Genomic DNA, 23115 nt, shown 5'->3' with positions numbered 1-23115 from the left:
CCCCCTCCCTGTCTGTCTGTCTGTCTGTCTCTCCCCCTCCCTGTCTGTCTGTCTGTCTGTCTGTCTGTCTGTCTGTCTCCCTCTCTCCCTGTTTGTCTGTCTCCCTCCCTCCCTCTCTGTCTGTCTCCCTCCCTCCCTGTCTGTCTGTCTCCCCCCCTCCCACTCTCCCTGTCTCCCTGACTCCTTCCCTCCCTGTCTGTCTGTCTCTATCTCTCCCTCCCTCTCCCTGTCTGTCTCTCTCCCTCCCTCTCCCTGTCTGTCTCTATCTCTCCCTCCCTCTCTCCCTGTCTCCCTGACTCCTTCCCTCCCTGTCTGTCTGTCTCTCTCCCTCCCTCCCTCCCTCTCTCCCTGTCTGTCTCCCTCCCTCCCTGTCTGTCTGTCTCCCTCCCTGTCTCCCTGACTCCTTCCCTCCCTGTCTGTCTGTCTAGTTGTTTGTCTTCTGGGGTAACAGGTTGTATTGTTAGGGTTGTAGTCAGAAGTAAACTCCTCCTCCTCTCCTTCCCTGTCTGTCTGTCTAGTTGTTTGTCTTCTGGGGTAACAGGTTGTATTGTTAGGGTTGTAGTCAGAAGTAAACTCCTCCCCCTCTCCCTCCCTGTCTGTCTGTCTAGTTGTTTGTCTTCTGGGGTAACAGGTTGTATTGTTAGGGTTGTAGTCAGAAGTGAACAGCCAGCTGGTTGTACCTGCAGGACCTGTCTATCATGTCTGTCCTCCCCTCATGTTTCTCTCTTTTATCCCCTCTTTCTCCGTCCGTCTCTAACTCCGTCTAACTCCGTCTAACTCCGTCTCCAACTCCGTCTCTAACTCCGTCTAACTCCGTCTCTAACTCCGTCTCTAACTCCGTCTCTAACTCCGTCTCTAACTCCGTCTCTAACTCCGTCTAACTCCGTCTAACTCCGTCTCTAACTCCGTCTCTAACTCCGTCTCTAACTCCGTCTAAATCCGTCTAAATCCGTCTAAATCCGTCTAAATCCGTCTAACTCCGTCTAAATCCGTCTAAATCCGTCTAACTCCGTCTAACTCTTACCATTCCTCTCTAACTCACTGTTCTTTTCTTTCAATATATCCAACTCAGACTTTCTCTCTCTCTTTCTCTCACTCTCTTTCAATTTCATTTCAATTTCAATGTAAGGGCTTTATTGGCATGGGAAACATATGTTAACATTGCCAAAGCAAGTGAAGTAGATAATAAACAAAAGTGAAATGAAAAAAGGTAGTTTTATTGTGTCTATCTCCCTGTCTCTCTGTCAGGGTGTGTGTGGCAGCGGGGGTTTCAGCCCTGGGGGGTTCTGATTCTGTGGTGTGTGAGGGGAATGTGTCAGCTGTCTACAGAGCTCTGCTGGACTGTATGACTGACTACACACTGGACAGCAGAGGAGACGTAGGAGCCTGGTGAGTGAGACACACACACACACACACACACACACACACACACACACACTACCCCTGGTTTACCCCTGCCCAGAGGGGCTGGAACGCTCCCCTTCAAGACTCCTCTCCCTGCCCTACAGGCATGTGTCACACCTGGTGTCCCCGGGCAATGCTTAGTTAGTTAGTTTACCTGACAGGAATGTCACCTGGCGTGTCACCTGGGCCTGCTGTGGGACGGACTTTCTCCTTTTCTCTTTCTCTTTGTTGTTTGATCTCTCTCGGTCTATCCTCTCTGTCTGTCTGTCTGTTTGTCTCTCTCTCTCTCTCTCTCTCTCTCTCGCTCTCTCTCTCTCTCTCTCTCTCTCTCTCTCGCTCTGTCTGTCTCTCTCTCTGTCACTCTCGTTGTCCTTCTCCCTGTCTGTCTCTCTCTGTCTCTCTCTCTCTCTCTCTCTCTCTCTCTCTCTCTCTGTCTGTCTCTCGCTCTGTCTGTCTCTCGCTCTGTCTGTCTCTCGCTCTGTCTGTCTCTCGCTCTGTCTGTCTCTCTCTCTGTCACTCTCTTTGTCCTTCTCCCTGTCTTTCTCTCTCTCTGTCGTTCCGTCTTTCTCTCTCTCTCTCCCTTCTCCAGTGGGGACACATTCCTCTGTGAGGTGGAGGAAGAGAGGAGGAAGGAGAGACATGTCGTGAGGTTGAATCATCATACCTTTTGTTCTAACAGGACAGTCCTGTGGCAATGATATCTGTTTCTGATTGATTTAACCTTGATTATTTATTTATTTAATTTATTTATATATATATTTTAATTTTACCCCCTTTTTTTAATTTTACCCCCTTTTCCAGAAACAAGAGACTTGTTTCTGGAAAAGTGGATCTTTAAAAGTAGAAGCTCAAATTGTTTGGGTACAGACCTGGATAGTAAGACAGAACTCTGCAGCCTGCAGTAGATTGCAACTCCGCCCCCTTTGGCAGTTCTATCTTGTCGGAAAATGTTATAGTTAAGGATGGACATTTCAGGGTTTTTGGTGGTCTTCCTGGATTCAGACACAGGTAAGACATCCGGGTTGGCAGAGTGTGCTAAAGCAGTGAATAAAACACACTTAGGGAGGAGGCTTGTAGAGAATAATGAATCTAATCTATGACCTTTACTCCTTATTACAGCCTTAATATTACATTAACTGTCTGTCTGTCTGTCTGTCTGTCTGTCTGTCTGTCTGTCTGTCTGTCTGTCTGTCTGTCTAATGAACTGGACCCCTTTTACAGCATTCTCTCCACCTGTTAACTGTCGCTCTGCACGCGCATTCACACACAGGCACATGCAGACACACAGACACTTAGGCACACACAGACACACACTTAGGCACACATACACACACACTGTGTCTCCCCTCTCAGGGCATGCCATTAGAGTAGATGTCCTGATTACAATATCACACAAACAGAAGCTGCCCTCGGGACATGACAAACTGATTTGAATATTAGCTTTTAGGACCCGGGGGCGGTGCTTTTAGGACCCGGGGGCGGTGCCTTGACTAGTGGCATTTCAGGTGTGTGTGTTTAAGTTATTCATCTCTGTCCTTCTCTCCAGGGTGAGAGAGGCAGCCATGACCAGCCTGATGGAGGTGACTCTGTGTGTTTAAGTTATTCATCTCTGTCCTTCTCTCCAGGGTGAGAGAGGCAGCCATGACCAGCCTGATGGAGGTGACTCTGTGTGTTTAAGTTATTCATCTCTGTCCTCCTTCTCTCCAGGGTGAGAGAGGCAGCCATGACCAGCCTGATGGAGGTGACTCTGTGTGTTTAAGTTATTCATCTCTGTCCTCCTTCTCTCCAGGGTGAGAGAGGCAGCCATGACCAGCCTGATGGAGGTGACTCTGTGTGTTTAAGTTATTCATCTCTGTCCTCCTTCTCTCCAGGGTGAGAGAAGCAGCCATGACCAGCCTGATGGAGGTGACTCTGTGTGTTTAAGTTATTCATCTCTGTCCTCCTTCTCTCCAGGGTGAGAGAAGCAGCCATGACTAGCCTGATGGAGGTGACTCTGTGTGTTTAAGTTATTCATCTCTCTCCAGGGTGAGAGAGGCAGCCATGACCAGCCTGATGGAGGTGACTCTGTGTGTTTAAGTTATTCATCTCTCTCCAGGGTGAGAGAGGCAGCCATGACCAGCCTGATGGAGGTGACTCTGTGTGTTTAAGTTATTCATCTCTCTCCAGGGTGAGAGAGGCAGCCATGACCAGCCTGATGGAGGTGACTCTGTGTGTGGTGGGCACCGCTCCACAACTACTCTCACCAGACCTGTGAGTAGCAATGGAATTAACTTCCTCAATCACACAGTACCACTTTAAACTAACACCTTTATAAAGCCCTCATAAACCCTTCATAAGGCCTTCATAGATGCTTCATAGATCATTTATAAGCATGCTATATAGAAGGTGGGAAAGGTGTTATGACAGATGTATGTTATTTGATATAGTAGGAATTAAAGATATGATTGGGGATGATAGCTGTACCTCTCCATTCATTTCCTCCCTGACCCCCTTTTTACATTCTCATCTTTTAATTCCCTCTCCATTCATCTCTCTCTCCTCTCCTCCATTCATCTCTCTCTCCTCTCCTCCATTCATCTCTCTCTCCTTTCCTCCACTCATCCCTCTCTCCTCTCCTCCTCTTATCTATTGCTCCTCCTATGCTCCATCTCTCCTCCCTCATCTCATCCCTCTCTCCTTTCCTCCACTCATCCCTCTCTCCTCTCCTCCTCTTATCTATTGCTCCTCCTATGCTCCATCTCCTCCTCTCCTCCATCTCTCCTCCATCTCATCTCATTCCTCTCTCCTCTCATCCCTCTCATCATCTCCTCCCTCTCTCCTCTCCACTCATCCCTCTCTCCTCTCCCCCTCTCCTCCTCTTATCTATTGCTCCTCCTCTGCTCCATCTCCTCCTCTCCTCCATCTCATCCCTCTCCTCTCATCCCTCTCCTCATCTCCTCTCCTCATCTCTCTTCTCCTCCTCTCCTCCTCAGGGTGAATGGTATGATGTGTAGCTTGGCACAGCAGTCAGCAGAGAAGATCGACCGCTACAGAGCCCATGCTGGATCAGTGTTCGTCAGACTCCTCCATAGTAACAACCCTGCAGTACCTCACATCCCCCACCGAGAGGAGCTGCTCGCCATCTTCCCTACGTGAGTCTAAACACATTTACATTGCTGTCATTTAGCACATGATGTCATCCAAAGTGACTTACATCTGAAGGTAGCTAGATGAGACAACCACATTACAGTCAGTACATTATCGCTCAGAGTAGTTATCAGGTAGCTAGGTGAGACAACCACATCACAGTCAGTACATTATCGCTCAGAGTAGTTATCAGGTAGCTAGGTGAGACAACCACATCACAGTCAGTACATTATCGCTCAGAGTAGTTATCAGGTAGCTAGGTGAGACAACCACATCACAGTCAGTACATTATCGCTCAGAGTAGTTATCAGGTAGCTAGGTGAGACAACCACATATCACAGTCACTACATTATCCCTCAACAGAGTAGTTACCAGGTAGCTAAGTGAGACAACCACATTATCCCTCAATAGAGTAGTTATCAGATAGCTAAGTGAGAACACCACATTATCCCTCAACAGAGTAGTTATCAGGTAGCTAAGTGAGACAACCACATTATCACAGTCACTACATTATCCCTCAATAGAGTAGTTATCAGGTAGCTAGGTGAGACAACCACATTATCCCTCAACAGAGTAGGTATCATATAGCTAGGTGAGACAACCACATATCACAGTCACTACATTATCCCTCAATAGAGTAGTGATCAGGTAGCTAAATGAGACAACCACATTTCACAGTCACTACATTATCCCTCAACAGAGTAGTTATCAGGTAGCTAAGTGAGACAACCACATTATCCATCAATAGAGTAGTTATCAGGTAGCTAAGTGAGATAACCACATTATCCCTCAACAGAGTAGTTATCAGGTAGCTAGGTGAGATAACCACATATCACAGTCACTACATTATCCCTCAATAGAGTAGTTATCAGGTAGCTAGGTGAGATAACCACATATCACAGTCACTACATTATCCCTCAATAGAGTAGTTATCAGGTAGCTAGGTGAGATAACCACATATCACAGTCACTACATTATCCCTCAATAGAGTAGTTATCAGGTAGCTAGGTGAGACAACCACATATCACAGTCACTACATTATCCCTCAATAGAGTAGTTATCAGGTAGCTAGGTGAGACAACCACATTATCCCTCAATAGAGTAGTTATCAGGTAGCTAGGTGAGATAACCACATATCACAGTCACCACATTATCCCTCAATAGAGTAGTTATCAGGTAGCTAGGTGAGACAACCACATTATCCCTCAATAGAGTAGTAATCAGATAGCTAAGTGAGACAACCACATGTCATAGTAAGCAAGCAGCTATCAGCAGTCAGTCAGGAAGTGATTAGAGAACTGTACTATTCCCTTTGAGTCTAAGGCCCTGTCCAGAAACATCTCCTAGCCTGAATTTCCCCCTAGGGACTTGAGTCATCTGAAAGAGTGAAGTCGTCTCTGAGCCGTTTAAGCGTTTGGCCAACTGGACGCCATGTTAGTGCCTTTTGAGCATTTCATGTATCCATTAATGACACGCATATTGGATATGTGTTCTGCATCTTTGGATGGCTCAGGGTAATCTCATACAAGACTCTATGGATGGCTCTGGGTAATCTCATACAAGACTCTATGGATGGCTCTGGGTAATCTCATACAAGACTCTATGGATGGCTCTGGGTAATCTCATACAAGACTCTATGGATGGCTCTGGGTAATCTCATACAAGACTCTATGGATGGCTCTGGGTAATCTCATACATGACTCTATGGATGGCTCTGGGTAATCTCATACATGACTCTATGGATGGCTCTGGGTAATCTCATACAAGACTCTATGGATGGCTCTGGGTAATCTCATACATGACTCTATGGATGGCTCAGGGTAATCTCATACATGACTCTATGGATGGCTCTGGGTAATCTCATACAAGACTCTATGGATGGCTCAGGGTTATCTCATACAGTGGGCACGTTTCAATGAAAGATTTACATTTCAGTTCACTTATTGAAATGAAAAACTAAATTGACCCTTACCCTGTGTGTGTGTCTCTCTCTGTGCTCTCAGTGAAGGGACAGAGAGTCTGAACTGGAATGCTCCGTCTCAGGCCTTCCCCCACATCACCCAGCTGCTGAGACTGCCCCAATACCAGTACCACACACTACTGGGGTTGACCGTGTCTGTAGGAGGACTGACTGAGTCTACGGTACGTGTCTGTAGCGCTGTGTCTGTAGCACTGTGTCTGTAGCACCGTGTCTGTAGCCATGTGTCTGTAGCACTATGTATGTAGCCCTATGTATGTAGCCCTGTGTCTGTAGCACCGTGTCTGTAGCCATGTGTCGGTGGCCCTGTAGCCATGTGTCTGTGGCCATGTAGCCCTGTGTCTGTAGCACTGCGTCTGTAGCCCAGCGCCTGTAGCTATGTGTCTGTAGCCATGTTGCACTGTGTCTGTATCCCTGTAGCCATGTGTCTGTAGCCATGTGTCTGTAGCCCTGTGTATATAGCCCCGTGTCTGTAGCACTGTGTCTGTAGCCCTGTGTCTGTAGCCCCGTGTGTAGCCATGTGCCTGTAGCTCTGTGTCTGTAGCTATGTGCCTGTGTCTGTATTTTCTGTGGTGGTGTGTCTGTTGCTCTGTGTCTGTGGCTTTGTGTCTGTGGTGTATGTGGCTCCGTCTGTTGCCATGTGTCTGTTGCTCTGTGTCTGTAGTTATGTGCATGTGTCTGTATTTTCTGTGGTGATGTGTCGGTTGCTCTGTGGCTTGGTGTCGGTGGTGTCTGCAGCTCTGTGTCTGTAGCTCCTGTAGCCGTGTGTCTGTAGCCGTGTGTATGTAGCCGTGTGTCTGTAGCAGTGGAGGCTCCTCAGAGTGAATTTCGTAATAATGCAAATTGTGAAATATAAAAAAGTTATCCTTTTTCACATGCCACCAAATACTTGATTAAAACTGTTTTGCAATGAAGGTCTACAGCAGTACCATGGTGTAGCCGGAATCTAGTAGTGAAAGCGTAAGCTGCAGCCAGCTAGTACTGCAGTGCATAACATGTGGTGAGTAGTTGACTCAAAGAGAAAGACAATAGTTCAACAGTTTTTAACGAATACATTTTAAATGTATTTTTAAATGAAGGAGAAGAGTGGGTGAGATAGACAGTGAGAGAGAGAGCTACTGCAGCTATATTTCATATTTTATTCTCACTGACTTAGCTAGCTAGTTTAGCCTACTGAAACACCCTGCTCAAACAGAGAGGGATGCTATATTAGCTAGCTGGCTATGACTATCCAAAACTGTAACTCTTCCAAGTCTAGGTAGCTTTTGGTTTTATTAATGTAGGGCCTGTCTGTGTAACTGCTTAACTGCTTGCTGCTGACTGTACTGCATGATTGTAGTGGGATTACTAACGCGTTAGTTCCAGTAGCTATGTTGACCATGACGTGACAACAGTGTAGGCTGTATGTAGCGGTTAGCGGTTATGATATGAAGGTTTTGCTTAGAACGTTTTTATTTTTTTTGCCTGGTCACAGACAGCTAATGTGTTGTGCACTGAAGTCCACAAGCGAAGGGAAAAGGTGAGAGGAGGAGAGCACGTAGATAGATGTGAGAAGGAATTTATAAATACAATGAGCTGTTTGTACGTGGCTGCTATGAAAGAGAACTGTGTTTGCGTGTGATCAGGGGTGTGTTCATTGCACCGATTCTGTTGAAAAAAACGGGATAAACATACCTGAATTTGTCCAATAGAAACTCTCGTTTGCAACTGTTGGACTAATGATTACACCCTAGATCAGCTAGATGCAGGCAAGAGTGTGCAAGGTGGTATTGAATGTGTCACTGTCTGTCACCTTGATTTCTCCAATTTGTCTCTCGACCTGTGTGTACCTACGTTATGAACTGTCATTCATAGGCTAGGTTGTAGCAACCTCATGATGGGTAGAGGGAACATTAGTAGTATCCTAAACCTATCGCTGTTACATTGAACTGGGTGAATGGAATATGAATGACAGTCATCCAATATGCTGGAATAGAAATAAAGCCGGGCTCATCATTTTTTATATATTTTTTTATCTTAAACGGCACTGACCGCCACTGGTCTGTGGCCATCTGTCTGTAGCCACAGTACGTGTCTGTAGTTATATGTCTGTGGCCACAGTATGTGTCTGTGGTTATCCACCTGTGGCCACAGCACGTGTCTGTAGTTATCTGTCTGTGGCCACAATATGTGTCTGTGGTTATCCATCTGCGGCTACAGTATGTGTCTGTAGCCACAGTACACGTCTGTAGTTATCTGTCTATAGCCACAGTATGTGTCTGTGGTTGTCTGTCTGTAGCTACATTATCTGTCTGTAGCCACCGGTCTGTGGTTATCTGCCTATAGCCACAGTGCGTGCCTGTAGTTATATGTCTGTAGTTATCTGTCTGTGGCCAAATTCTGTGTCTGTTATCTGTCTGTAGCCACAGTATCTCCCTGTCTGCCCCAGTACCACACGCCACTAGCCCTCACTGTGTCCACGGTACATCAACTGTGGTTCCCACACGGCCACAGTCCAAAGACTGCATGTTATAATGTGTGAGTCATTGAAAGTCATGATGTTGTCTCTGGAAAAGCACCTGAAACAGTGGTTTGACCTCTGGTCTGTCCAGTGTGTGTGTCTCAAGGCCAGCAGAGGAGGCCCATCACACTGCTACTATTCACACCACTGAGGACACCAGTACCTCTACTCTCATCTGTTCTGTCAGTCTTTGTTTCTCAGGCACCAGGCATCAGCTTGACGCTCCTCTGGCCCACATCCACCTGGTTCCTGTAAACAACAACCTAAAACCCAAAACAGAGATGGGAGTTGATCCAGAACAAATGGATCTGTGTTTAGTGATGTTGGCAGGGCGGGTCTAGTCTGTCCTTTCTTTAAGGAAACCTCCTTTCCCATCTTAAACCATTCCTCTGTGTGTGTGTGTGTGTGTGTGTGTGTGTGTGTGTGTGTGTGTGTGTGTGTGTGTGTGTGTGTGTGTGTGTGTGTGTGTGTGTGTGTGTGATGAATGAATGTTTTATATAAACCCTTGCCCTACTGATCCTACCACATAGATGCTGCTGCCCTCACGTTATATACATAGACTAGAAATCACTGGTCACTTTAATAATGTTTACATATCCTGCATTACTAATCTCATATGCATATACTGTATTCTATTCTACTGTATCTTTAGTCTATGCCGCTCTGAGATTGCTCGTCCTCAAACTGGGGGGTCCAACCTCCAACTGCTGCTAGACCCAGTACCCTGGTTCCTCTCTCCTTCTCAGCCCTAGCCTTGTGTCCCAAACGGATTCCTATTCCCTACACAGTGTACTACTGTTGACCAGGCCCCATAGAGGGTCACAAGTAGTGCTTTATAAAGGGAATAGCATGGCATTAGGGACATCCCTGGTCTCTCTCCCTGTCAGTCCCAGTCAGCGAGGGAAAGACAACCCCTCTGGTGAGACTAATGTCCCTGGTCTCTCTCCCTGTCAGTCCCAGTCAGCTAGGGAAAGACAACCCCTCTGGTGAGACTAATGTCCCTGGGGGACACCCTCAACACTGATGATGATTGGTGGGTGGTTAGGGTCATTTAGAACCCAGCTCAGTGTGTGTGGAGGGAATGTAGAACAATAAGGGGATGTTTTAATGGATGTAGTGAGGTTAGTAAAGCTACAGTCATCTGTCAACAATGCCTGTAAACCTATTCCCTGTTAGGTAATCTGGCCTGGCCTTCTCCATGCTCTCTGTCTCTCTTTCTCTCTCTGTCTGTCTCTGTCTCTCTATCTGTGTCTTTGTGTCTCTTTCTCTCTCTCTCACTCTCTCTCTCTGTCTCTCTGCCTCTGTCTCTCTCTGTCTCTCTGTCTTTCTGTCTCTCTTTCTGTCTCTCTCGCTCTCTCTGCCTCTCTGTCTCTCTGTCTCTCTCTCTCTCTGTCTCTCTGTCTTTCTGTCTCTCTTTCTGTCTCTCTCGCTCTCTCTGCCTCTCTGTCTCTCTGTGTCTTTCTCTCTCTCTCTGCCTCTCTCTCTGTCTCTCTCTCTCTGTGGCTTGCTAGACTCTTGCTATAATCTGGATGGACTGGACTGGAGACACACAGACACTTCTGAGGTAGCCAGAACTGTGTCCCTATAGGCTGATCTGGAGTTGGTTCTCACACACAAGAGTCCAAAGTGATGAAGCATCCTGTTGGATCCTGGAGACTCTTTCTCACCGTCCTCGTCTCCTCTTCCGCCGTTTCACATTTGTGTTGCTCTATTTAATAAACCATCTCCTGTGAGACTCCCCTCCCCCGTCTCCCACTGCTGAGTCCAACTCTCCTCTCATGCCCCCTGAAAGACCAGCATGTCATCACTACAGACCATTTGTAACTGCCAATGTAGAAAAGACAGACCTCCTGTCTTCTCCAGCGGGTGTTGATGCTGTGTTGTAGCTATGTGAACGATGAGCAGCTTCCAATAGCCTTCAGTGTGTCACTCAGTTTCACCATGTCATCACTATGTGAAGGAAGTGATGCCAGGAAATCAGAGTGTGCGTCCCAAAATAGAACCCTCTTCCCTATGGGCCCTGGTCAAAAGTAGTGCACTATGTAGGAAACAGAGTGTCATTTGGTACACAGACAGCGAGATGAGCTGTTAAGACTTAATGTTGCTCAACGTGGCTTCTCACACGGTCATTCCAGACTTACACCATTTTAAACAGAGTGGTAATATCCTGTTTTATTGTTCTGGTCTGGATCTCAGAGTTTCTACTGATCTGTTACAGTCCTCTGTGTCTGATGTTAACTACACACTATGATGTCTATCAGTCCTCTCTGTCTGATGTTAACTACACACTATGATGTCTATCAGTCCTCTGTGTCTGATGTTAACTACACACTGATGTCTATCAGTCCTCTGTGTCTGATGTTAACTACACACTATGATGTCTATCAGTCCTCTGTCTGATGTTAACTACACACTATGATGTCTATCAGTCCTCTGTCTGATGTTAACTACACACTATGATGTCTATCAGTCCTCTGTCTGATGTTAACTACACACTATGATGTCTATCAGTCCTCTGTGTCTGATGTTAACTACACACTATGATGTCTATCAGTCCTCTGATGTTAACTACACACTATGATGTCTATCAGTCCTCTGTCTGATGTTAACTACACACTATGATGTCTATCAGTCCTCTGTCTGATGTTAACTACACACTATGATGTCTATCAGTCCTCTGTGTCTGATGTTAACTACACACTGATGTCTATCAGTCCTCTGATGTTAACTACACACTATGATGTCTATCAGTCCTCTGTCTGATGTTAACTACACACTATGATGTCTATCAGTCCTCTGTCTGATGTTAACTACACACTATGATGTCTATCAGTCCTCTGTGTCTGATGTTAACTACACACTATGATGTCTATCAGTCCTCTCTGTCTGATGTTAACTACACACTATGATGTCTATCAGTCCTCTGATGTTAACTACACACTATGATGTCTATCAGTCCTCTCTGTCTGATGTTAACTACACACTATGATGTCTATCAGTCCTCTCTGTCTGATGTTAACTACACACTATGATGTCTATCAGTCCTCTGATGTTAACTACACACTATGATGTCTATCAGTCCTCTCTGTCTGATGTTAACTACACACTATGATGTCTATCAGTCCTCTCTGTCTGATGTTAACTACACACTATGATGTCTATCAGTCCTCTCTGTCTGATGTTAACTACACACTATGATGTCTATCAGTCCTCTGTCTGATGTTAACTACACACTATGATGTCTATCAGTCCTCTCTGTCTGATGTTAACTACACACTGATGTCTATCAGTCCTCTGTCTGATGTTAACTACACACTATGATGTCTATCAGTCCTCTGTCTGATGTTAACTACACACTATGATGTCTATCAGTCCTCTCTGTCTGATGTTAACTACACACTGATGTCTATCAGTCCTCTCTGTCTGATGTTAACTACACACTATGATGTCTATCAGTCCTCTCTGTCTGATGTTAACTACACACTGATGTCTATCAGTCCTCTCTGTCTGATGTTAACTACACACTATGATGTCTATCAGTCCTCTGTGTCTGATGTTAACTACACACTATGATGTCTATCAGTCCTCTGTCTGATGTTAACTACACACTATGATGTCTATCAGTCCTCTCTGTCTGATGTTAACTACACACACTGATGTCTATCAGTCCTCTGTCTGATGTTAACTACACACTATGATGTCTATCAGTCCTCTGTGTCTGATGTTAACTACACACTATGATGTCTATCAGTCCTCTGTGTCTGTTAACTACACACTATGATGTCTATCAGTCCTCTGTCTGATGTTAACTACACACTATGATGTCTATCAGTCCTCTGTCTGATGTTAACTACACACTGATGTCTATCAGTCCTCTCTGTCTGATGTTAACTACACACTATGATGTCTATCAGTCCTCTCTGTCTGATGTTAACTACACACTATGATGTCTATCAGTCCTCTGTGTCTGATGTTAACTACACACTATGATGTCTATCAGTCCTCTGTCTGATGTTAACTACACACTATGATGTCTATCAGTCCTCTGTCTGATGTTAACTACACACTATGATGTCTATCAGTCCTCTGTGTCTGTTAACTACACACTATGATGTCTATCAGTCCTCTGTCTGATGTTAACTACACACTATGATGTCTATCAGTCCTCTGTCTGATGTTAACTACACACTATGATGTCTATCAGTCCTCTGTCTGATGTTAACTACACACTGATGTCTATCAGTCCTCTGTCTGATGTTAACTACACACTATGATGTCTATCAGTCCTCTGTGTCTGTTAACTACACACTATGATGTCTATCAGTCCTCTGTGTCTGATGTTAACTACACACTATGATGTCTATCAGTCCTCTGTGTCTGTTAACTACACACTATGATGTCTATCAGCCGTGCTGAATCCCCCCAAACACTCTTTCCCTCCCTCCTTCCATCTCTTTCCCTCTCTACATCCCCCTCTTCCCTCTCTAATCTCTCTCTCTCTACACCCCCTCTTCTCTCTCTCCATCCCCCTCTCTCTCTACATCCCCCTTCCCTCTCTAATCTCTCTCTCTCCCTCCCTCCTTCCCTCTCTACATCTCTCTCTCCCTCCCTCTCTCTCTCCCTCCCTCTCTCTCTACATCCCCCTTCCCTCTCTCTCTCCATCCCTCTCTACATCTCTCTCTCTCTCCATCTCTCTCTCTCCCTCCCTCCTTCCCTCTCTACATCTCTCTCTCTCCCTCCCTCCTTCCCTCTCTCCATCCCTCTCTCTCTCCCTCCCTCCTTGTCTCTCCGTCTCCAGGTGCGTTTCTCCTCCCAGTCTCTGTTTGACCACCTGATGTTGATTCAGCAGGATAGAGCAGCTCTGGGACAGTTTAGTGATGCACTGCTGCGTGTCTTCAGAGACAACCTGAGAAATGACAGGTACGCACACAAACAGACGCATACGGCGTACACACACACACACACACACACACCTTTCTACACATGCTTACACACTCTTTTCTCTCTTTCAGCTTTACAGTCACGTGGGAGATTTAAATTGATAGTAAAAAAAAAAAAAAATATGTATTACATAGTTAGTAGTTATATTATATAACTATATATATATATTAATAGTTAGTGTGAGATTTAAATTGATAGTTAGTGTTTATTTTTTACACTGTCTCCCTAGTGTCAATCTCAATTAAACTAACCTGGTAAAGTAAAGAGAAAATAAAACGAGTGTTAAACTGTGTGTAATGTGTCTCTGCGTAGGGTGTCTATCCCCTTCCTGAAGATGCTGGACCAGATGCTGGCGAGAGCCTGCTTTGACACCTTCACTACAGACCAGGAGTGAGTCGTTGTCATGTTATAGACTGTTGTTCTGCTGGTGCCTGTTAGGTAGGACTCAGTTCTACTTCATTATCTGTCAGAAACAGCAGAAACAGGATATATAGAAGAGGTATAGTGTTGTATATGTAGAATACATGAAGATGTGTAATATAGTGGCTGATTGAATGAATAGAAGCTAATCTGTTATTTCCTCTCTCTGTCTCTCTCTCTCTCTATCCTCTTTCTCTCTTCTCGTTGTCTCTCTCTCTGTCTCTCTCTCTCTCTATCCTCTCTCTCTCTTCTCTCTCTATCCTCTCTCTGTCTCTCTCTCTCTATCCTCTTTCTCTCTTCTCGTTGTCTCTCTCTCTGCTCTCGCTGCTCTGTTTCTCTCTCTTTCTCTCTGTTTCTCTATCCTCTCTCTCCCTGCTCTCTCTCTTCTCTCTCTATCCTCTCTCTGTCTCTCTCTCTCTCTATCCTCTCTCTCTTCTCGTTGTCTCTCTCCTCTCGCTTCTCTGTTTCTCTATCCTCTCTCTCCCTGCTCTCTCTCTTCTCTCTATCCTCTCTCTCTCCCTGCTCTCTCTCTTCTCTCTCTATCCTCTCTCTCTCTCTGCTCTCTCTCTCTCTCTTCCTGTAGTCATCAGTTCTGTGTGGACCTGTTGGCTCTCTGTAAGGAAGAGATTAAGAAGTCCAAGGACACTCAGAAGCTCCGCTCCGCCATCGCTGTGTGAGTGGCGTTTCTTTTACACACACACACACACACACACACACACACACACACACACACACACACTCTCCAAATACATCTCCACTGCATCTCACTTCTGATACAGTGTTAAAACATATAGTCATAACACACAACCTGATATACACACTCTGCCCCTTGATCTCTCACCCTAACCCTACTCTCTCTCCCCTCCTGTAGGTTCTGTGGTCTGATCCAGTTCCAGGGAGAGGTCCGTAAGAAGGTTCTGTTCCAGCTGCTGCTGCTCCTCTGTCACCCCTTCCCTGTGGTGAGTTAGCTCTCTCTCTCTCCCTCTCCCTCTATCTCTCTCTCTCTCTCTCTCTCTCTCTCTCTCTCTCTCTCTCTCTCTCTCTCTCTCTCTCTCTCTCTCTCTCTCTCTCTCTCTCTGCCTCTCTCTCATCTCTCTCTCTCATCTCTGTCTCTCTCTCTGCCTCTCTCTCTGCCTCTCTCTCTTCATCTCTCTCTCTCATCTCTCTCTCTCTCTCTCATCTGTCTCTCTCTCTCTCATCTGTCTCTCATCTGTCTCTCTCTCTCATCTGTCTCTCATCTGTCTCTCTCTCTCATCTGTCTCTCATCTGTCTCTCTCTCTCATCTGTCTCTCATCTGTCTCTCATCTGTCTCTCTCTCATCTGTCTCTCATCTCTCTCATCTGTCTCTCTCTCATCTCTCTCTCATCTCTCTCATCTCTCTCATCTGTCTCTCTCATCTCTCTCATCTGTCTCTCTCTCATCTGTCTCTCATTTGTCTCTCTCTCTCTCTCTCTCTCTCTCTCAATTTCAATGTATGGGGCTTTATTGGCATGGGAAACATATGTTAACGTTGCCAAAGCAAGTGAAATAAATCATAGACAAAAGTGAAATAAACAATAAAAAATGAACAGTAAACATTACACTCAAAAGTTCCAAAGGAATAAAGACATTACACATGTCTTTATACAGTGTTGTAATGATGTGCAAATAATTAAAGTACAAAAACTGGTTGACCTTTTCTTGTGGCAACAGGTCACACTGCTGTGATGACACACTGTGGTATTTCACCCAATAGATCACTTCCTTTTAGGTGGTTGTAGAATTTAGCGGGTATCGGCCTAATTCTGCTCTGCATGCATTATGTGGTGTTTTACGTTGTACACTGAGGATATTTTTGCAGAATTTTGCATGTAGTCTCAATTTGGTGTTTGTCCCATTTTTTGTGAATTCTTGGTTGGTGAGCGGACCCCAGACCTCACAACCTTAAAGGGCAATGGGTTCTATAACTGATTCAAGTGTTTTTAACCAGATCCTATTTGGGATTTCAAATTTTATGTTCCTTTTGATGGCGTAGAAGGCCCTTCTTGCCTTGTCTCTCAGATCGTTCACAGCTTTGTGGAAGTTACCTGTGGAACTGATGTTTAGGCCAAGGTATGTATAGTTTTTGTGTGCTCTAGCGCAACGGTGTCTAGATGGAATTTGTATTCGTGGTCCTGGCCACTGGACCTTTTTTTGGAACACCGTTATTTTTGTCATACTGAGATTTACTGTCAGGGCCCAGGTCTGACAGAATCTGTGCAGAAGATCTAGGTGCTGCTGTAGGCCCTCCTTGGTTGGTGACAGAAGCACCAGATCATCAGCAAACAGTAGACATTTGATTTCAGATTCTAGAAGGGTGTGTCCGGGTGCTGCAGACAGTTCAAGTGCCAATTCGTTGATATATATGTTGAAGAGGGCTCAAGCTGCATCCCTGTCTCACCCCACGGCCCTGTGGAAAGAAAATGTGTGTGTTTTTTGCCATAGTGAAGTCATAGACTCAGGTTTTCTGGGTCTATGTTTTTGGTTGGACAGGTTTCTCAATTTCTTTCATAGGTTTTTGCATTCTTCATCAAACCATTCGTCATTGTTGTTAATTTTCTAAGGTCTTCTGCTTGACATGTTTATATTTGATAGGGAAGCTGAGAGGTCAAATATACTGTTTAGGTTTTCTACTGCCAAGTTTACACCTTCACTATTACAGTGCAACTTTTTGTCCAGGAAGTGATCTGATAGGGTGATCTGATAGGGGTGTCAGTGGACTGATCAGGAAGACCACAGTCAGCCAGGTGTAACCTCTCTCTCTCTCTCTCTCTCTCTCTGTACAGATCAGGAAGACCACAGCCAGCCAGGTGTATGAGATGCTGCTGACCTACGATGATGTCATCGACCCTGACGTGATGGATGATGTCATGACGTCGCTGAGTGACACCAACTGGTCAGTGGAATCAGAGACAGGAACTCAATTAATTAGCGCTGCGTTCCGATTCTCCCCCCTTCTCCCGGTGTGCATGTGCACACTCCCTGTTAACCTGTCTAGGACTAGCGGAACCCCTCGCCAACAGCCAATGAAATTGCAGGGCGCCAGATTCAATCAACAGAAATCTCATAATTCAATTTTCTCAAACATACGAGTATTAGACACCATTTTAAAGATAAAATTCTCGTTAATCCAACCACAGTGTCCGATTTCAAAAAGGCTTTTCGTCGAAAGCAGAACATATCATTATGTTAGGTCAGCAACTAGTCACAGAAAGCATACAACCATTTTCCAACCAAAGAGAGGAGTCACAAAAAGCTGAAATAGAGATAAAATGAATCACTAACCTTTGATATTCTTCATCAGATGACACTCCCGGGACAACATGTTTCACAATACATGTATATTTTGTTCGATCAAGTTCATATTTATATCCAAAAACCTCAGTTTACATTTGGCTTTGCCTCCAACACATCCCGTGAATTTGCACAGAGCCACATCAAATCACAGAAATACTCATAATAAACATTGATAAAAGATACAAGTGTTATTCACAGATTAAAATATATACTTCTCCTTAATGCAACCGCTGTGTCAGATTTCAAAAAAACTTTACGGAAAAAGCACACCATGCAATAATCTGAGTACGGCGCTCAGAGACCAACACAACCCAAACAGATATCCGCCATGTTGGAGTCAACAGAAGTCAGAAATAGCATTATAAATATTCATTTACCTTTGATGATCTTCATCAGAATGCACTCCCAGGAATCCCAGTTCCACAATAAATGTTTGATTTGTTCCATAAAGTCCATAATTTATGTCCAAATAACTACTTTTTGTTCGCGCGTTCAGTACACAATCTAAACTCACGACGCGCGGGCAGGTCCAGGCAAAAGTTCAGACGAAAAGTCATATTACAGTCCGTAGAAACATGTCAAACGAAGTATAGAATCAATCTTTAGGATGTTTTTAACATAAATCTTCAATAATGTTCCAACCGGAGAATTCCTTTGTCTTCAGAAATGCTATGGAAAGCAGGTCGCTCTCACGTGAACGCGCATGGTCAGCTCGTGAATCTCTGGGAGAGACCTTACTCAATCCCCTCTCATTCGCCCCCACTTCACAGTAGAAGCATCATACAAGGTTCTAAAGACTGTTGACATCTAGTGGAAGCCTTAGGAAGTGCAATATGACCCCATAGACACTGTGTAGGCCAAGAGTTGAAAAACTACAAACCTCAGATTTCCCACCTCCTGGTTGGATATTTCTCAGGTTTTTGCCTGCCATATGAGTTCTGTTATACTCACAGACATCATTCGAACAGTTTTAGAAACTTCAGAGTGTTTTCTATCCAAATCTACTAATAATATGCATATATTAGCAACTGGGACTGAGTAGCAGGCAGTTTACTCTGTGCACGCTTTTCATCCAAATGTGAAAATGCTGCCCCCTAGCCATAAGAAGTTAACAATGGTGTAAGCCCCCTTCAATCCTATGCTTTTAAATGCCGGAGAGGGACTGTACAAATGCACACTTTAGGAAAATTGGGAGGCAGCCCTTGTAATAGGTCTTTGGGTGCAGGGTTTAAAGGACAGACCCTGGAACAGGTCTTTGAGTGCAGGGTTTTAAGGACAGACCTGGGAACAGGTCTTTGAGTGCAGGGTTTTAAGGACAGACCTGGGAACAGGTCTTTGAGTGCAGGGTTTAAAGGTCATGAACTAGAAAAGGGAAACCCCTTACTTCCTGGAAAGGGTTTTAACAAGAAATGAGCAGTGGACAGACAGACTATGTTATCTCCTGCTGGGACTGCTGGGACTGCTGCTCAACTACTGAAGACCATTTCCAGAGAATGAGGCTTTTCCTTTTCTACTAACTGCTCATTGGTCACACTGTGTTTTCTAGAGGAGTCATTGCACTGTAGGGTCAGTCTACTGTAGGGTCAGTCTACCGTAGGGTCAGTCCTACTGTAGGGTTAGTCCTACTGTAGGGTTAGTCTACTGTAGGGTTAGTCTACTGTAGGGTTAGTCTACTGTAGGGTCAGTCCTACTGTAGGGTTAGTCTTACTGTAGGGTTAGTCTACTGTAGGGTCAGTCCTACTGTAGGGTCAGTCCTACTGTAGGGTCAGTCTTACTGTAGGGTCAGTCTTACTGTAGGGTCAGTCTTACTGTAGGGTCAGTCTTACTGTAGGGTCAGTCTTACTGTAGGGTCAGTCTTACTATAGGGTCAGTCCTACTGTAGGATCAGTCTTACTATAGGGTCAGTCCTACTGTAGGGTCAGTCCTACTGTAGGGTCAGTCTTACTGTAGGGTCAGTCCTACTGTAGGGTCAGTCTTACTGTAGGGTCAGTCTTACTGTAGGGTCAGTCTTACTGTAGGGTCAGTCTTACTGTAGGGTCAGTCCTACTGTAGGGTCAGTCCTACTGTAGGGTCAGTCTTACTGTAGGGTCAGTCCTACTGTAGGGTCAGTCTTATTGGGTGTTAGTCTGTCATCTTCACGTTGTCTTCACATTACGTTGTCCTCTCTGTATCCTCTGGTTTTAGGGAGGAGGACGTCGCCACGGTGAGGACCCACAGAAACCAGCTCTGTGATTGGCTAGGAGTACAGAAGCCCCAGCTCGTTGCCAGGGTAACCATTTTGAGAACTGCTAATCAAAAATGTTGGTGTGTTTTTTGCGTGTGTGGACGGATGAATTAATAAATGATTGAATACTTTATTAGTCTAAAGGAAATAGATGTCTGGTCCTTATGCAGTAAGTCAGGTGCTGCTGCAGGTTGCAGAACAGCAGTCCGTTCATATCAGGGTTGTAATATAAAGAGTCTGTCTGTTAGTGAGGTTGACTATTCCTTATTAGACCCAGATGCCTTTCCTCTGCCTGACAAACCTTGATTCACTTTACTATGTAATTAGTCGAGAACGAGGTCCGCTCCGATAAGAGAAAATCTTTCAAAGATATGACCTTCAACTATTTATCAGAGTAAGGACTTGATTTAGTTTCTGTCTATGAAAAGAAACGACAATATTATCCACTTTTAGCTCCTTGACACACGTGATTAACTTCAATATTGTACTTATTCTCGTTTTTCTTTTTTGTACGCTCTGTTTTCTTCCATAGGGTCCTGTCCAGTAGGCCTGGGGGGAACTATTCTCAGCAGGAACTGAAGAACTGTAGCACAGGATCCTTCAGGATGGCATTCTGTGTGACACATCACAAAGTACAGCTGTACTTCTAAAAGGTCACAGCCTTCAGTGATGTTCCTAGACCCACACACTTTGTTGCAGTACATTCCAGTTGGTATGCTAGTATGGTCATGGAATGAATGGTAGTCTGGGTTCATCTGGGATTCAGCATTCCTCTGTCTGTCTGTCTGTCTGTCTGTCTGTCTGTCTGTCTGTCTGTCTGTCTGGTTGTGGAACGTGTTTGAATGAGAATGTGAACTGCAAAAGTAAAAAAAGAACAAAAACAATCTGTCAATAAACAAACAGAAACCGCATCATGATTTTCCCGTTTCCAATTTATTCACTTTTTTTAGAGGAAAAGAGTGAGAAACACTGTCATGACAGACTCAATGCTCATCATTGATGAGGAAAAATGAGTTCAGTGGTTATTAAACAGTTTTCTCCTAGTAAGGGCAGTGTGTGCTTGTGTCAGGAGGAATGAAGGAGAGAGAGAGAGGAGGGAGAACAAGAATATAGGACGAGGAATGGAGGAGAGAGAGGAGGGAGAACAAGAATATAGGACGAGGAATGAAGGAGAGAGGAGGGAGAACAAGAATATAGGACGAGGAATGAAGGAGAGAGAGGAGGGAGACCAAGAATATAGGACGAGGAATGAAGGAGAGAGGAGGGAGAACAAGAATATAGGACGAGGAATGGAGGAGAGAGGAGGGAGAACAATAATATAGGAGGAGGAATGAAGGAGAGAGAGGAGGGAGAACAAGAATATAGGACGAGGAATGGAGGAGAGAGGAGGGAGAACAAGAATATAGGAGGAGGAATGAAGGAGAGGAGGGAGAACAAGAATATAGGACGAGGAATGAAGGAGAGAGACCAGGAATATAGGAGGAGGAATGAAGGAGAGAGACCAGGAATATAGGACGAGGAATGAAGGAGAGAGACCAGGAATATAGGAGGAGGAATGAAGGAGAGGAGATCCTGATAAAAAGAGACAGTCTTTCAGCAGCCTTGCATTTCTGAGATAGCAGGGTGAGAGGGAATTTGCCCGTCAGCACATTTGATAGTGAGAATCTCTTCTTCTCCCCCCCTCTATCCCCCTCCCTTCTCTCCCACCCCGTCTCCTCTCTTCTGACATGCTACACATTCCATAGTAGAGCAGTGATAATACCCCTTAAATACCCGTTAAATCTGTACCTTATGTCATCCACTCTGAGCATGGCCAGCTGTAGACATGGAGGAGTTTTCCCTCTGTGTTTATAGTATCAACTGACAGGGACATGGAGTTTTCCCTCTGTGTTTATAGTATCAACTGACAGGGACATGGAGTTTTCCCTCTGTGTTTATAGTATCAACTGACAGGGACATGGAGTTTTCCCTCTGTGCTTATAGAATCAACTGACAGGGACATGGAGGAGTTTTCCCTCTGTGTTTATAGTATCAACTGACAGGGACATGGAGTTTTCCCTCTGTGTTTATAGTATCAACTGACAGGGACATGGAGGAGTTTTCCCTCTGTGTTTATAGTATCAACTGACAGGGACATGGAGTTTTCCCTCTGTGTTTATAGTTTCAACTGACAGGGACATGGAGGAGTTTTCCCTCTGTGTTTATAGTATCAACTGACAGGGACATGGAGTTTTCCCTCTGTGTTTATAGTATCAACTGACAGGGACATGGAGGAGTTTTCCCTCTGTGTTTATAGTATCAACTGACAGGGACATGGAGGAGTTTTCCCTCTGTGTTTATAGAATCAACTGACAGGACATGGAGGAGTTCCCTGTTAGTATCACTGACGGGACATGGAGTTTTTCCCTCTGTGTTTATAGTATCAACTGACAGGGACATGGAGTTTTCCCTCTGTGTTTATAGTATCAACTGACAGGGACATGGAGTTTTCCCTCTGTGCTTATAGAATCAACTGACAGGGACATGGAGGAGTTTTCCCTCTGTGTTTATAGTATCAACTGACAGGGACATGGAGTTTTCCCTCTGTGTTTATAGTATCAACTGACAGGGACATGGAGGAGTTTTCCCTCTGTGTTTATAGTTTCAACTGACAGGGACATGGAGTTTTCCCTCTGTGTTTATAGTTTCAACTGACAGGGACATGGAGAGTTTTCCCTCTGTGTTTATAGTATTCAACTGACAGGGACATGGAGGAGTTTTCCCTCTGTGTTTATAGTATCAACTGACAGGGACATGGAGTTTTCCCTCTGTGTTTATAGTATCAACTGACAGGGACATGGAGGAGTTTTCCCTCTGTGTTTATAGTATCAACTGACAGGGACATGGAGGAGTTTTCCCTCTGTGTTTATAGTATCAACTGACAGGGACATGGAGGAGTTTTCCCTCTGTGTTTATAGTATCAACTGACAGGGACATGGAGGAGTTTTCCCTCTGTGTTTATAGTAATCAACTGACAGGGACATGGAGGAGTTTTCCCTCTGTGTTTATAGTATCAACTGACAGGGACATGGAGAGTTTTCCCTCTGTGTTTATAGTATCAACTGACAGGGACATGGAGTTTTCCCTCTGTGCTTATAGATATCAACTGACAGGGACATGGAGGAGTTTTCCCTCTGTGTTTATAGTATCAACTGACAGGGACATGGA

The 23115-nt window shown here is 44.9% G+C and overlaps 1 protein-coding gene across 1 annotated transcript; it reads left to right on the top strand.

The window, feature by feature from the left end:
- Window positions 1-1248: 1248 nt before the first annotated feature.
- On the top strand, window positions 1249-20819 carry LOC120037524 (tubulin-specific chaperone D-like; the record flags this gene model as incomplete). Its single annotated transcript, XM_038983554.1, has 11 exons — window positions 1249-1389; window positions 3571-3654; window positions 4377-4535; window positions 6534-6672; window positions 13807-13928; window positions 14262-14339; window positions 14953-15042; window positions 15241-15328; window positions 17174-17283; window positions 19869-19953; window positions 20441-20819. Coding segments are annotated over 11 exons (1111 nt in total), but the record flags the coding sequence as incomplete, so codon positions are not given.
- Between the last annotated feature and the right edge of the window lie 2296 nt (window positions 20820-23115).

Source organism: Salvelinus namaycush, unplaced genomic scaffold (assembly GCF_016432855.1).
Source record: "Salvelinus namaycush isolate Seneca unplaced genomic scaffold, SaNama_1.0 Scaffold1744, whole genome shotgun sequence".
Lineage (NCBI taxonomy): Eukaryota > Metazoa > Chordata > Actinopteri > Salmoniformes > Salmonidae > Salvelinus > Salvelinus namaycush.
The sequence above is the reverse complement of the archived record's forward strand: the minus strand, read 5'-3'. Positions and strand labels throughout refer to the sequence as shown.